The following is a 15,249-nucleotide window of genomic DNA, read 5'->3' as shown; positions in this document are numbered from 1 at the left end:
ATAAGTGAGCCCCTTTTATACAGAATGTCAGCTTGAACGCATGTCACATGTTCAAAATATGTCATCCAGTAATATCCAGAGAGAAGCAAACAAAGCAAGAGCTGCTCTAAGGGTAAGAATGATCACAGTCAAAGAAAGAGGATGAGCATTGCGAGGTAGAAAGTGTTGTTGGTAACTCCATATCCAAGTGTTGCTCACAAGTGAAAAACTATCTAGAAGAATTATAGCCAGAAGACTCTGGATGAATTTAATTTGTTAACAGATTCCCAGTCATAACCCTTACTCTGAATTATTTCCCAGTAGTTTGATGGGGTGCCAAACCATAACTGGCTCCACCATTTTTCTTTTATAGTATTCTCATTTAAGTGTGGTGAGCAAGATCCTTCTTTGTGCCTCCCGGGAGCAGACAACATGAAATGAATGACCTGTCTTAGTTCAAAGCATTGAAGTAAAAAATAAAGGGTTTGTTTAGAAATCTGTAATAAGCAACTCCTGTCTCCTTCAGTTATTAAATGAAATTGTTTCCAGGGGAGGAAGTGGGATATTAGCAAAGCTTTTACACTATGTTCACAAAGAACAGTGTTTTTGTCACTACCTTTCTAGGAGAGACATCCAGAATCGAGTTTATTTGATGCCCTCTGAACTCCCAGACACAAACTGAGGGACTAAGAATGTTGAAAACTAGATATGTATAAAATAATTGTTTCAATGATTTGGGGGACCCTGGAAGAAGACAGGAGAGACAAACCAAAGGTTGTTTAGCATCAGACTGGGGATCTTAATGTAGATTTAGTGTCCTGGGTGAGCTGGATGGATTGACTTGGGAGTTCAGGCATCACATTTCCTATACAATTGTGTATGTTTCAAAGTATAAAATGCATTGGCGGCTGTGAATTGTTTTGGTGTGGAACAGTGAAGGTCACCTGAACACCTAGAAGGGTCATGGCTGTATTTTTTGGGCTGTTCCTGCAAGAAATAGCAGGGGTGGAGGCAGAAGTATGGATTCTTGTACATCCTGGTGTACTTTTGTGGGAGGAGAGTTGGTTGAGAGACGAGAAAAGGGAAAAGCAGAAAGCATTCAGTACAAGTCAATATACAAGTGTAAGGTTGTTTTTTCTGTAGCTCTGTGGAAATTATCCATTTAATTAACCGTGTTGAAGCGATACCTCAAAGTCTCTGCCAAGGGTTTAGGTCATTGCAGACAGAGCTTGCGGATTTCCTAGAAAACTCTGTACTGTAAAAGCAGTCAGTAAGGGTACAAAGGTGAAAATTGCATAAATCAATAGTTACAATATTTACATCAACATTACAAAGGAGATCTATCACTTTAAATTAGCAAGCATATGTATTTTCTACAAGTAAGGAATAGGCTTGAACATAAACGCTTTCACAAGCTTTTTTTTTGTAGGTTCACGAGCAAAATGAAGGTGTTAAATACAGAAACGTATTGGACATCAGTAAATATTCTTCATCAGGTAACTTCAGGACATTTTGGAAGGTAGTAGTGAGTTCTAAAAATCGTTTTTTTGCTATGTATATTTTCAATATCTGTCCTTTCATTGCTTCTCTTAATCCTCCTTTTAATTATGTTGACTAGGTTTTGCTTGGAGGACTCTTAAAAGTGAATTATTCCTAAATAGCAGAGATGAGCCTGTGTCTCATACCTCAAAACCAGCAGAAACCCTATTTATCCATTCCTACAGGTGACAACTGTGTGACTGATTTGTTCTGTCTCCTTCAGCATTTCCTGTAACCTCAGTCTGTTTCAATGGCACTGCATATTGACATGTGGTATCCTGGCCACGGAAACATTTTTAGTTTCTGAAGCATGTGGCTGAAGTTCTATTACTGACAGCAGTTGGTACCTGAAGACGGAGGAGGAAGCTGGGTGCTGGAACGAAAGCCTTCTCCTCACCCTGCTCCACCTCATGGTTCTCTGAACCTTTCAGCTGCTGGACTCACACTGGCATATGTTCACTGGCTTCACTTCAGGTTTTTGTACTTAACACTGAGAGTCTTCACAGCTTCAGTTTTATTATTGTTAGTGTTCTCTCTGTGATATATTGGATTATGCATGTGCGGAAGTGTTCTTCAATGCTCATTCAGCATGAGGCTGCGGATGGGCAGCCTTGTTACTGAATAAAAAGGGTTTTTTGTTGTTGTGTTCATTTCTCTCAGATGACAGAGTAATCCGAAGTAGCCCTTAATACGTCTGGTGGCAGGGAAGCAATGGGGAGCACACGAATGTTTCTGGGTGGCGTGGAGCAAAGAGGCGGTATTGGGTGTGGGGCCAGACTGCGCCAAGGGCATGTGTTTCTCCTGCTGCAGGAGGGGATGTGGGGCAGCAGAGGTTCAGCCCTTGCTCACTGTAAGCTCTGCCTTAGATTAGAATTTCCTGGGCAATTACTAGTTTAAAAAAATAAAAGAAACCAAAACCAACCAACAAACCAAAAATAAGAAAGCTGAGGAAACCCCACAATTAAACATGCCAGATTTTGAAAAACCTTCTTGTGCAGTTAGTTATTGTCAATCAAATCTATTATGGGAAATAATGTTTTGGATAAGTTATGTCCAAACAAGGAAGTCTGCTTTGATATAGAAGAGTTGTGAGTATGATTCCTTTGAAAGCACCTGGTATGCTAGTCTGAAATGCTGATTTCCATTTTGACTAATTTAATGTCCTCTAGGCAATGTGTACTCTTAATTCCAGAAAGAATTACAAATGAATGTTAACTGGGGGATATTTTGTTATATTGAAGCAAATTATTGTCAGGCATACATAATTTTGAGGGCTGGTTTGCTTCACTTGACCCAAAGTAAATCATTACATTCCCTTCATCAAAACTGAAGAAAAGTGTAAAGTTTTCGCTTCCTCTGCAGTCTTTTTGAGTCATGACCACTAATGAAACAATGGTGATACAAGATTACTTGTTACCTGCATGTCTGGCTAGTGTCATGCACTTCATTTTTTGTTCAAGATGTTTATACTGAATTATTTGTTTGTTGTTTTTCAAGCGGTTATTTAATCAAATAAAATACATGGAGAAAGCATGTGCCAGAGGAATACCGAGAGAAGAAAAATACGTTGCTATGAGCAAAGTAAAAGATTAGAATTTAAGCGATTGAGAGTTCAGATTCAGAAGATTAAGTGATGAATTGCAAAAGGTGTTCCAAAGTCGTGTTCCAAAGTTGTCTTCCTGAGCTGTTCACTGTGTTCATATTTTCTTTGGCTGGTTAGGCTTTGAATGTGTAATTGTATTGTTGGGTAGGTTTGAAGTCCAATCAGATTGATATGAGTACAAACCAATATCTCATTAATTCAGTGTTTCCTCATGTTAATTTCAGTTTAAATCTTGCAAGGAATAACCTGTGTGGAAATTGAGAAGAATTTTCATGTTTTACTCAGCCCTGAGTAATCACAGAATCACAATGTAGCTGATTTAGTGGAACCATAATAGAGTAACTAAGGCCTGACTTGTTTTGGGGGAACAAAATCTGATCTAGAAAATCTGTCAAGGGTAATTTTGTCATTTTAGCATGTAATGTCCAAGGAACGACCTCTCGTTTGGTCATTTTCTTATTTCAAATTGACGCATCATTTAATGAGATGGCCTAAAGAGCTGTTGAAGAAGTATAGGGAGGCATGAATTTTCCTCTGGAAATATTTTAAGTACCTGCCGTATAGGCAATGTACTAATCAAAGTCCAGAGACATGGAGTTTGCTCTTTGAACACACCATCCAGCTTCAGAGATACTCAGCAGTTCTTTGAGACCGGTACAGTGTGACAGAATTCCTGTATGATCAACTGGAAGGTGGAGTGGCAGCCAAAATTCAAATCATTTGTGTTGGGAAGATTGACAGAGTAAAACAAGATCATTCAGTGGTGAAATTTTAGAAATAACAACCTTCAATACCTTGGTAATGAATGCTAACAAGAGGAGAAGAAATGAAAAACAATGTTTTGGGAATGAGGTACAAAAAATCTATAGACTATAGAATTTTAAAAAGTGCATTAAGTGCCACTTCTTAAATTTTTGAGGATTAACTCAAATGTTTTTATTGATACAGCTAATTTGTCTGTACATGATTTTAAACATACTAGCATACTGTACAGTTGTACAAAATCTGTCTTGTTACACAGTGTATGTACCCTTTAGTTTTCAGCTTTGCAAATATATTTTTCCACAGGATAACTTCGTAATGAAATTTTTGTCACTTTGAAACCCTTATCTGTTTCATTGACATATTCCTTGAAGTTCTTTTAAAATAGTTTTGTAGAAGCAGAACACGTTATAGATGAGGAGTATTGCATAATTCTTCACAAAACCAAACTTGCCTTTACCAATAATTCTAAAAATATTTTTCGTGTGATAATGCTGTCTAAACACTGAAGCAAAAGTTTGGGATATTTGGTAGCAAAAATGAATGTTAGCAATTTGCATAGGTTAAGGTCTACTAGGAAGCACTTCACTTTTTCCAGATATGCAGAACTAAAACACTTAAGAGCCCCAAAAATGTTCCACCAGAATTATCAGCAGTATTATTTACTTATTACCCAATGCTTGCAACTCAACAGTGGAATTATAAAGATGTCACTGATGGGAAAACTGGAAACAATGCTGTGTGTTTCTTCTCTCAGAAACAACTACAGGCTAGGGTTTACAGGTTAAGTGTTTTTATTCTATATTGTATAAATAAAACATTTCTAATGTTTCAATCAATAGCTTTCTGATTTGTTTGGGTTTTTTTTAAAGAAAAAGACCATGTTTTTTTCCTGACATTTTCAAAAGAGTAGAGTTCAAAGATGGCAAAACGAATGGCTTTCATGCCTAAGAAAGCAGTTTGCTTTCTTATACAAAACCCTAGCCACGATGTGTCAAATATGTATCTGGACAGCACGGTCACATTATTTTTATTACTGTTTTACAGATTACCAGCAGATTAGTAGTGCAAATGCAGTTTTATGAATGTAGCATTTTTTAAGGTGAGGTTTTTTTAAAACTATAATTGTTCAGTTCATGCTGGAATTGGCCTGGAACAAAACTAATTATTCAAGATTAGACCATGTGCCACTTTGAAGATTTTCTGCTTTTAAAGCCCAGTCTATAGTTCTTCCCCCTCCATTTTCAGTTCTATGTGCAAAGGAGAGTTTGTCAGCTACATGGTATGTAGGGCTGCAGAGTTTAAGAGGAAATATTATCTGTGGCTGGCTTTCAGGAATTAGCATCTTGTACCTCTCAGGCAGAAAAATAAAGCTGTAGGTGTGCTATAGTGGTCAGAAACGGCATGGCAATTTTAATTATTTGTGTTTGAAGAAAATCTTAGTTTTCTCTGCCCCTTCTTCATAATTCAGTCATCAATAGCCTCATCTGGCTACCTGTTCTACTTTTCTCTTTCCCCAAAATTTCAAATAGCTGAATGGTATAATTGTGATCGTTACCTGCATGCCAACATGTACAACATCTGCATTACCTGCATGCAAACACTGCTCTTAAGCTGTGTTTGTGCCCGGAGCATACATTTATGTCATATTAATTATAAATTTGTCTGCACACAGACTTCAAATCTCTGAACTTCAGGCTGTTTTTGGTTGTAGAGCTTTGTATGGTCTGTTACACAAGTAATGCTAAGTGAAAGCCAGAAAAAACAGACATATTCATGTAAACACACTGTGTAAATAACTGTTCCAGCTTTAGCGGTACTCTTCTATAGTTTTAAGTTCATATCATATTAATATATCAATGTTTTGCTTAAATTAGGATAGCATACTTTATTGTATTTTCCCATTTGCTAATGAATGGTATTAATAAAATGTGTTTGAAGAGGTATTTTTTTTTCCTTTTAGTCCCACTCTCCAATTGCTAAAATAACTGTGAAATGTAGACTGGCATTCATGATCTTATATGCAGCTGCTCTGACAGGAAGACTATTAGGTAGACTATAGAAGCAAAATTGATTATGTTTTTCAGTGTATTTAATATGAAGAAAGAAACATTGCCATTAATACTGAAATACTTTTGTAAGAAGCGGTTTCCTGCTGATCTAAGTTAAAATATACTTCAATGTGTCTGCAGGCTTCAAAGGGCAATATAGTTATATATAATGGGTATTGTTCCTCCAGGTGCAAAATGCTATTGCAACAAATAAGTAATAAGGATATGCTAACTCCATTGAATTACCGTCTTGCTCTTAGATACTAGTTAATATAATTTCAAATATAATTTCAAATACAAAAACAAATACAAAAATTCATTGTGCACAGTAACTGAATTATGCTACTTTCATGGAGGTGTGCCCTAATTTCCTATTTCAGTTTCTTAGTTTTAAATACTTCATTTCATCTTCTGGGAAGAAAAGTTCTCTGTTACTTGGTTTTTGCTGGAGAATACTGGTGCAGTCCAGGAGCTGTTCTAGCCGTTCAGAAATCCACTCACTTTTGTTACTGGAACTACTTACGGGTTTCTTTTTAATTGTCATGTAAAGAGTCAGCTAGATTTATGATGACTAGTCATAATGATGAATGGTGAATTCAGTTGCAGGTTTTGTTCTTTGCTACTGAATTTCCACAGAAGTGTTACCAGAAGGTGTTACAGACACGAATTCTCAGCTCTTGTCTCTTAATACAATAAAAAGATTCGTACCGACTTCGAGCATTAGGCAGCAGACAGTTTTTCTGTTTTTAAGCATTTCCAGATGGGGAGACTTACCTTTTCAAGGCTGATGCAAACACAGGTTTTATGTGACACTGTTCTTTACAAGAGAAATGTTCTGATGTTTTTCTAAGTTACCGTATGTGCCCCATAGAATGAAAAGCCTTACAAATAAAAAAATTACATTTACTTGATCACTAATGAAGTAAAATAACCACAAAGAACTGAGAGGTGTGATGGAAAAATTCCTAGCCTTGGCTTGCAGTTCAGCAGGAAAAGTATGACACAAGTATGTCATCACTGGAATACAGACTGATTTTGATAGCACTGAAAATACTTGTTCCCAGTTTGATCTTTGCATAGCATAATGAAGTTAAAATAGCTAACTAGATAGATACTTATTTGACTTTCTCAAGTGTCTGTCTAGGAGTTAAGAAAAAATATTCTCTATGCAAAGTCTTTTTATTGAGCAGGGAGAAACATATAGTTAATAACCGAGACAGAAATGACTTCAAACCCTGCAACTGTGGGACCCGTTTTCCTCAGTAAAAGATAAAATCCCAAGGGCTGTATTTTCTGTGCAAATATGAAGATGCATTAATGCACAATTACTGGGAATTTTTATTACTCTTAAAATAGTAATGGTATCTACAGGACAAATTGAAGTTTATAGTCAAGAGTTTTTAATGTAGTATCTGATGTCTTTTCCACCAAAAATAATGGTCTGGTTTATTATGTTATTATCCAGAGAGCCTTAGCTGCAGTTCAGTTGTTAAGGACCTTTCCTGTTCAAGGGTTTTTCTTCTTCAGTGGTATGCTTTTCTAAGGAAGACTTCTAGACCAGGTACTTTCTGGAAGTCATTTACTCTGGTCCATTGATACCTGAGACATATTTTTTTTTAACAGTCTTTTTTGAAAACCCGTTGAAAAAAAATATCTAGAATTAAAAGGTGAAATGTGGTGTAGGAAAAACTTTAGTTTAAAAATACTCTTTTTTTCTTTTCTCTCTCTCATTCCCATCTATCTGGAGGAAAGCTGAGACAGCAGACAGAAGGGGTGGAAAGCATGAACTGTGAATGGTCCTAGACATCTCCAGTAACTTCTGTATGTCTCATTGAGGATTGTTGCTTGGTGGGGCATGCAGAATATAGATTAATAGCTTTCTCTGTCCTTGAGTCAAGAGGACTCCCTGTGATGTGTACTGATGTTAGAAAGCTTGCAGGTGCCTGAGGATCTTTTGATGTCTGTGTGTGGTGGTGCATCAAGAGAAGCGCTCGTCTTACTGGAAGTCCTGGAAGGGGTGGAAAAACATGGTTTAATATGTCATTTCAAGAACTGGTGGATGATTTGCTGCCAGCCAGTATAACTCCAGAATCTGACATGTGAGGTGGAGCTTTTAAATCCTTTCCCCCTCTTCTCCCATTTCAGCAGAGCTGGAAAATATTAGAAAAATAAGTTGTGTGAATTACAACATAATAACTTTACACGAGAGGGAACTTCCAAGTTAAGGCAGCCCTTGCCTGTCTTCTGGCAGGTACAGATTGCTTTCTCCTTTACAGTTAATGAGTGAAGATGCATTTTTTTCCCATCTGCAGCATTCATATACATTAAATGGGCTTGCACAGCATTATGAAATAGTGAGGATACTTTAGGTCCCCCTTCTACTCTCAGCCAGTTTGTGTCAGTTTTGATTGTACTTTCAAAGGCCAGGGGGTATTTTATATGTGCTGCAGAATTAAACCAAAATTAGGAATTGCTGGATTCATGTCCTCAATTGTTTCTAGGACCTGCGGACAGATAGTATATGTGCACTGAGAATTAGTATAGGAAACTATTAAACTGCAGAAAAACATCTTTAAAGTTATATAAATTATTGGCAGCATTGTAAAAACAAAACTGCAAGTTGCTCCACCTGGATCAAAGGATGTAGGAAGCTCACTGCAGTATTTCAGAAACTCGTAATTGTGTGTTCAAGGCTTACTGCTGTCTTCATGTGCTAAGAGGAAGAGTTAGGAAGGCATATGTGGCCTCTTAACTGTGTGAAAAAAACAAAAAGCAACCACCCCACCCTCCACACACACAAAAAACCACCACACAAACAAACAAAAACCAAACCTTATCTTTGTTAGCCTATTTTTGTTTGGAGTGATGATAAATTTGATTGTGAGCGAGCTGGTGTTTACTACTCTCTCTGCTTGTCTTTTAGGAATGTTTAAAGGCCAGTGCCGATTTAAGTGCTCCAGTAAGACCTGGATTTGGAAAACCTTCTTGGGCACGACGGAGATTTTTTTTCCCCTTCCCTGTTCTCCTGTCTTGTGTATCAGTTTGATCTCAATTGATGAAGAAGCTATCCAATGATCAGGCAGTAGAAGTTATATACAGAAGATGTCACTCCAAAAGTTAGTTAGGGTTCAATTTATTTAAGGGGTTATAAGCTGTATCTTGCTATCCTGTCCAGCTGGTAGAAGTGGTGGGAATCTGGATATTCAATATGTGGAGCAGGGAACTTAGTATGATTGTAAATGTAATGCCGAAAGCTCAGTCTTAGTTCTCTGTTAGTGCCCTCTGTGCTTTCACTTTAGGGTTGTATCTGTCTCGTGAAATACTTGTCAGCATAAGGTGTTAAGCAAATGGGAACTCCTTATTCCTAGCATAGGAGGTACCCTTTAACCCACACTCAATTTAGTAATTTTTGCTAGCTTTTTTTGTTTGAACCTGCCTGGCAATTTGTTGATACTAATGGCTGAGGTGTGCCTAAAGGTGGGGCATAATGGGACCTGTTTTCTTCCTGCCACTTTTCGTGTGGAGTCCAAGTACTGGAGCCCACAGCTGGGAAGGTGAGCTACTGAGTAGCAGAGTCAAAGAGCTTTTATAAAAAACACATGTGAATAGTTAAAGCTGACATCTTTCTGCTGGAAGGGGAATTTGGTACCACAATCTGCCTTCCTCTGAATGTGAATGCCACCCCTTCATTGTGAGAATTCTTCTAATGAAGATGGTGACAAATAGAGGGAGGACTTGGTCGAAGGGTGATCAATATGAGCAAATTATAGGCAAGAATCTATAAAATACCAGTACAAAAAAGTTAACCATTAAACCAGTTCTCGATCAGAAGGCTTCACTTCCTCCAAGCACCCACTTGGTGTATCCTGCAGGGTGCACAAAATATATGTGAATTATTACAGTCATTATTCTGTCTGACCCTGATGTTTTGTGTCAGCATCAGCCTAAAGGGAACTTCTGCTTTCCTTATTCATTCTGACTGCATTTTTAACAAAGGAAAAATCTATTTACAATTAAGCGTTTAACAGTGTTGGAGTAGCAAATGAATCTCATGTTAAAGCTTTTAAAAAGCATAGCTCATACTAGAGTTTTGTTATTGTTATCTCCAAAGGCCTCAGTGTGGTCACTGTTACTAAAATGCATCATCATGGCTTGATTTGCATCTGTACCGTAGGTGTCAGTTAACTTCTGATGCAACACATGGGAATGCACGCGTGAACACAACAAAAGAAAAAGCAGTGCTTCACTTGTGGCATAAAGAAACAAAACATTTGAGATAAATGATTTAAGCCATTTATGTGAGCTGTGGAGAAGCCATATTGCCTGAGAATTAGGGGACAGATAATCTACAACTCATAAATTCCTGTCCTGGCTTGCTGTGGTCTTGAGTAACTCATTATGCTGGCATTATCAAAAGAATTTGGTTGTAGAGTGCGTTGAATGAGAATTGAGCATTCTCATCTCTTTCTTATATGTAGAATTAGCGTAATAGGCAATTTTACCAAAACAGATACTGAGAGTTTTGGAGGAGAAATCCTTGTTAATAAAATCGTTTATTAGTGCCGATAATGTTGCTACTGAGTTTTCATTAAACCATGCACATTGATATCTTGCAGTTGGTCTCTGGAAGGCATGTTTTGTTTGAGGAGCATTTCAATAATTTTTATCAGCTGTAAATTACTGCACTTGTATGTATGGGAAGGCTGGTCAAAATGAGTGGATCAGCATAGCCAATATGCTTCTGACTATTGTTTGTGAAGTGTTCGTAATACACAAGGATTGCAGCTGAGTGTCTAAATAGTCTTCTATCAAGGGAAGTCAAGTGCCACTATGCTGTAGGGGAGCACCTGAGGTATGTACGGTACTGGAAGTCAGTACCTGTGCAGTTACACATGTGTGTACATATGCATGCTTCCCCAGCATTACGGAAAAATGCGTTCCACCTATGAGAACTACTTCTTGTCCTAGGACCTGAGACTTTTTGCTCTAGCTTCTACACCTTCTCCTCTTCCCTCCATCCTTTAACAGATTATGTAGTCTTTTAGTTTCACATAAGTTCAAGATTCTGTGCAGTATTTGAACAGCTTTTGCTATAGTTAGAGCCCTGTTTGATCTAAATTCCTTTCTGTGGCCTCAAACATACCAACGTTACTACTTGTTACAGCAATGTTCATCCCAAAATACAATGAAACATGATGAACAGAAGGGTTGGACTTCGGCTGTATACTTGTGTTGTATAAACTCCTATTTTTAATTCAAAATTGCACATCAAATTGGTTTAGGAGGCTGGTCTATCTGTATTTAGCAGATGCATTAGCAAATACCTAAGATAAAGCTTTCATTTATGGAAGAAGACAAATAATCTTGCATTCTGACAAAGGCACGGTAGCAGTATAGTAACGTGAACTCCTTGTCTTGCTTACACAGGCAGCAAAAACCCCAGCTTATTCTGTGGCCAGTGGGTCTAAAGAAATCTGCGTTGTTTTGCTTTTCGCTTTCCTTCTCTACTCCTGACCCTACAGTTCTCATGAGAAGAGATATGGTGTTGTAACTGGTTTGTAATTCTGTGTACTGCTGGCTGCTTCTCCCTGCCAACTCAGTGAAGTTGTTCTCTGGAACTGCCTTCTCAGTGCGTGCACTAATTTTTCACTGAGGCTGTAGGAATCCGTAGGGCCTTATTGTCATAGAGACTACCTTGAAGTAGGACCAACTAGTCAAAAGATATAAGAGAGAGGGAGGAAACACATTGTGATCATACAAGCTCTTTCCATAGGAAAAAAACATGACCAAAATAATTAAGTCTTAGTGATAACGTTGTGCAAGAGGCTTTGTTTATCTGGTGATTGAAATGCATTTGTAGGTGCCACTTCAAAGGAGAGGAACAGTCATTGGGGAAATGCCTCTGTCCCTCTGGATGAGGAGGAAATTGTCTGTAGAAGGGTAGTGTTTTCTGCTTATCTCCCTGGTCTAGTGTAGCTGCTTTTCTTAATGAGCTCTGAGAAGCGTGTTAGGGTTTCCAGGTGCTTCCTTCTTCAAAATCACTCCTTCATAGTTTCTGTTGTTGGTTTTGTTCTGTTGTTGGATACTTGCAATTTCCCTGTGTGTCTCTTTTCCTTCTCCTGCCCTGTTATTCCTTAATCTCTCCCTTTTCTGTAGTTTACCTAATTCTTGCTACCTCTCTCTTCTCCATTCAACAAACCTTGTGAGGATGGTTGCCTGTTGGCTTGGCTAAACCACATTTGTCATTGCAGCCCTTCTTACTACTTGAAACAGTTCAACAAAACAAAAAGAGCTTATGCCAGTGGATGCTGGTTCAGAGTACACAAAAATGCTGTTTCTGCCAATACATATAGTAGTGGCTTCCACAGGAAAGGTGAGGAAAATGTAATAGCTTTCACTTTAGTTGCAGTCTACATGTATGCAATAGCATGGAGCTTTGCTCAGTGACTTGTTTTTTTTTTTTTTTTTCCAGGAAGATTTCATTCATGAGAGCATAGAATTTTCCTTCTATTAAAATCCCATCTTTCAGTTCGGGAAGGCACCCAAGGTAGTTTCCTTGTGATTTAAGTGTTTTGTAACCCATCACCCAAGTTTCAACAAAGCCTGCAAGTGTAACAGACTTTGTTTTCAGAACTGTAATGTGAAACTTTGACAAGGTACTATTCAGCATGGCTGACAGTTGTGTAAATCTCAAAGAAAAGAGATTTGAGGGAGAGAATGACAAATATTTATGCTGACAGTGTTTTCTGCACCAATTAAGTGCTCAGGAAGAAGTTGACATGGTATTTATTTAAAAAAAAAAAAAGATGATTTGTGACTTGTCACGTAATGGAGCCTGAAATCTCTGTAACAGTTAATGTATCATTACAGTTTCAAAAGTTTCTGTTTCCATCTGGATAAATATCTGCTGAATAATCTTTCCCTGTTTTTATTTTAACGGATTTCAGTCTTCTGAACCCTGCGTGGCCATTCAAACAATACTGGGAAGGCTTTCTCCTCAAGTTGTCTTCTGAAGGCAGAGGACGAGCAGGAACGCTACTCTATCTTTGAAAAAATTGTCAGTATGTATTACTGTAATCTGTCAGTGTGCTTAACCAGGACTATTATATTTACATTTTTCAAATGCTGGTGAGCCCTTTTAAGGGAAGACATGTCAACATAAGGTGAAACACTGCTTCTGGGAGGTTCTAACACAAAATACTTAGTTTCCAACTTAAAAGCTTTGTATGTCTGAAACCACCTCTCAGATTTGACCTATCATCTTAACACTTTTCTTCAAAATCTTTCAAATCCCACTTTATAAACTATAGGTCCTCTTTTTTCCTGCCAAGTAAAACAAACTAAATTCTGTAGCTGCAAGAGGACAGTGTTGCAGAAGAGTCTGGAAAAGAGATTATTCTTGCTGCATTTTTGTCATCCTTTTCCCTTTCCATTGATTGCATGAAGTGAACTGGGTAGTGATAGCCAGCTGCAGTAGGTGAGCAAGAACTTGGAATCTTCCTCATCCCTGAAGTCCCTGCATGGATTTGGTGCTAGCGGAGCAGGAGGAGAATGGCAAGGTAGTAGGAGAAAATTCTGCTGTGTTCACTTACGTGGGTATTAACCAAGCTTGCATGTCCTCAGAAAGCTGCCGTACTAATCATACTATTGAGAATGTAGCAGCGGTTATATTCCTGGGTGTGTCTGTTGGGCCTTGTCATGTTTTTGCAATGATAGAGGGTGGTAAGCACCCATCTGTGGTGCTTTGCTAAAAATAATAATTTTGATATTCAGGCCCTGCTCAGCTGATTGCAAGTCACTCTGTGAAGTATAGTTTAGGTTGCACTTGATACAGTGCAGTGAGCAGCTCTCAGGCAATTCTGAAAAGAGCATACATCCTAGCAAATGGTGATCCATCTGGGAGTCTGAATTTTCTTTCAGTCAGCAAGATTGGTAGAGCTTGAGCAAATGTTTCTGAAGAAGTCAACCCTTTGTGTATGCATTGCATCATTCTACCAGTTTACAGTAGAGAAACTGTCATTGTCCTGTGATGTCATTGAGATGGTAGTGCATGTGACATGAGTTGTCATGCATAACAATGTAGCATTTGGAAGCATCCTGAGCTGATGTTGCAGGAGATGCGTGGTTTCTCAAGCTCAGCCTGCCTTTGTGCCTATGTGTTACGTGAACATGAATTCTGTAATGACGTTGTCACGCAGCCGAACAGGAGAAGGAAGAGGTAGCTTCTGTTCCAAGTTCCCTAACAACCTGCTTTTTGTCACTGGCTGGAGTTGGCAGGCTAGTGCCACTTCCTTCAGACAGCTCATGTTCAATACTACGGGGATTTCATGTAACTAAAAGCCCTTGCATTAAACTGAAAACTTGAAGGAAAAGATTGTGTATTTGAGCTAGTAATACTCACTGTCATGTTAAAGAAGTCTGAATCCTATAGGGTAAACCTGGATACTGTTTTTACATAATACAACAGTTAACCTTCCTGACGTTCTCCCCTATATTGTGGAATGTTGCGTTGTGTCCCCCCTTCCCCCAGTAATAGAGATTTCAATTTTGTTAGCATTAGTTCTAATTGAATTAATTTATTTATTTTAAATTACGTTTATTAGAATTAGGATTTTATTAGTATTAGGTTATGAATGGCAGTTCTTCTGCCCTCTACATGTTTAGCTCTCTCAGGGTGGAATCCTATATATTTCCCACTCCCAGAACAAGCCTTGACTGCAGTGCCTATGTAGCTGTTGTGGGTACTCAGTGGGTCCACCTGGTGTTGAAGTCTCTGGTGGTTCTGCTTTAGCAGTCTGAAAGGAACGAAAAAGAAAAAAAAAAAAAAAAAAAAATTTGCTGTCCCTAAAGTGTAGGTTGTATACAGGCAGTAACAATTTGCTTGCAAAATTCACGCTGAGTTGTGCACAGATATGTCGCACTCTGTGTGTGCAGTTTTTTAACGGTGCTGCCATAGAACTCATTTGCTCGTATATGTTTTGCTTGTGTAGTCAAAACTTTTTTTTTTTGTGTTAAATACAGGTTTTTCTCTTTGTTTCAGTGTGCAAGGATCCGCCCTACAAAGTTGAAGAATCTGGGTATGCTGGTTTCATTTTACCAATTGAAGTTTACTTCAAAAACAAGGTATGGAATCACTTACTTTTCATTTAAAAAAAAATTTTAAAAATCATGGAGTCAGAGTTTTTTTAAGGTTTACAGTTTAATTCATAAACTCAACTAAAAATTAGGTTTAAAACTGTCAGTGCTGTTCCTCAATCCAAAGTCACTGTAGCTTTTAGAAATGCATAATTGTATTTAGTAGATAACTATGAAATT

At 38.0% G+C, this 15,249-nt stretch overlaps 1 protein-coding gene across 1 annotated transcript in view; it reads left to right on the top strand.

Moving 5' to 3' along the window:
- MLLT3 (MLLT3 super elongation complex subunit) overlaps positions 1-15,249 on the top strand; it is a 131,981-nt gene that overhangs the window by 53,326 nt on the left and 63,406 nt on the right. The window contains exon 3 of the mRNA XM_068423136.1: positions 14,975-15,057. Coding sequence (XP_068279237.1) covers positions 14,975-15,057 — 83 coding nt within the window. The remainder of the gene's footprint in view (positions 1-14,974; positions 15,058-15,249) is intronic.

The sequence above is a fragment of the Nyctibius grandis genome, chromosome Z, assembly GCF_013368605.1.
Source record: "Nyctibius grandis isolate bNycGra1 chromosome Z, bNycGra1.pri, whole genome shotgun sequence".
NCBI classification, from domain to species: Eukaryota; Metazoa; Chordata; class Aves; order Nyctibiiformes; family Nyctibiidae; genus Nyctibius; species Nyctibius grandis.
This window is presented reverse-complemented; position numbering and strand designations above follow the sequence as displayed.